The sequence below is a fragment of the Trichinella spiralis genome (genome assembly GCF_000181795.1).
Source record: "Trichinella spiralis strain ISS 195 chromosome Unknown Scfld572, whole genome shotgun sequence".
Classification (NCBI taxonomy): Eukaryota; Metazoa; Nematoda; class Enoplea; order Trichinellida; family Trichinellidae; genus Trichinella; species Trichinella spiralis.
Window position 1 is genome coordinate 212 of NW_003527511.1, and position 625 is coordinate 836.

General features: G+C 45.1%; 1 protein-coding gene across 1 annotated transcript; it reads left to right on the plus strand.

Moving 5' to 3' along the window:
• Positions 1 to 202: 202 nt before the first annotated feature.
• On the plus strand, positions 203 to 608 carry Tsp_14665 (conserved hypothetical protein; the record flags this gene model as incomplete). The annotated part of the gene is made up of 2 exons (XM_003370760.1): positions 203 to 311; positions 397 to 608. Coding segments are annotated over exons 1-2 (321 nt in total), but the record flags the coding sequence as incomplete, so codon positions are not given.
• Between the last annotated feature and the right edge of the window lie 17 nt (positions 609 to 625).

Genomic DNA, 625 nt, shown 5'->3' on the forward strand with positions numbered 1-625 from the left:
GCGTATATTAAAGTTGCTGCGGTTAAAACGCTCGTAGTTGAATTGTGGTCTTAGACAACAGTCCCCCTACAAAGGTGTGGCACGGTTGCTCGAGATCTTCATTCGTGGTTGCTGTTGTTGCTCTTCATTGAGTGTCAATGGTGCCTCGAGATTTTACTTTGAAAAAATTAGAGTGCTCAAAGCAGGTTGTGATGCCTGAATAATGGTGCATGGAATAATAGAATACGATCTCGGTTCTATTTTGTTGGTTTTCGAACCGGAGATAATGATTGAAAGGAACAGACGGGGGCATTCGTATTGCTGCGTTAGAGGTGAAATTCTTGGATCGCAGCAAGATGAACAATTGCGAAAGCATTTGCCAAGAATGTTTTCATTAATCAAGAACGAAAGTTAGAGGTTCGAAGGCGATCAGATACCGCCCTAGTTCTAACGGTAAACTATGCCAACCAGCGATTCGCCGAAGTTCATTTAAGACTCGGCGAGCAGCTTCCGGGAAACCAAGTGTTTCGGTTCCGGGGAAGTATGGTTGCAAGCTGAAACTTAAAGGAATTGACGGGAAGGCACCACAAGATGAGCTGCGCTTAATTGACTCACACGGGAAACTCACCGTCGACCTGAGGATGAC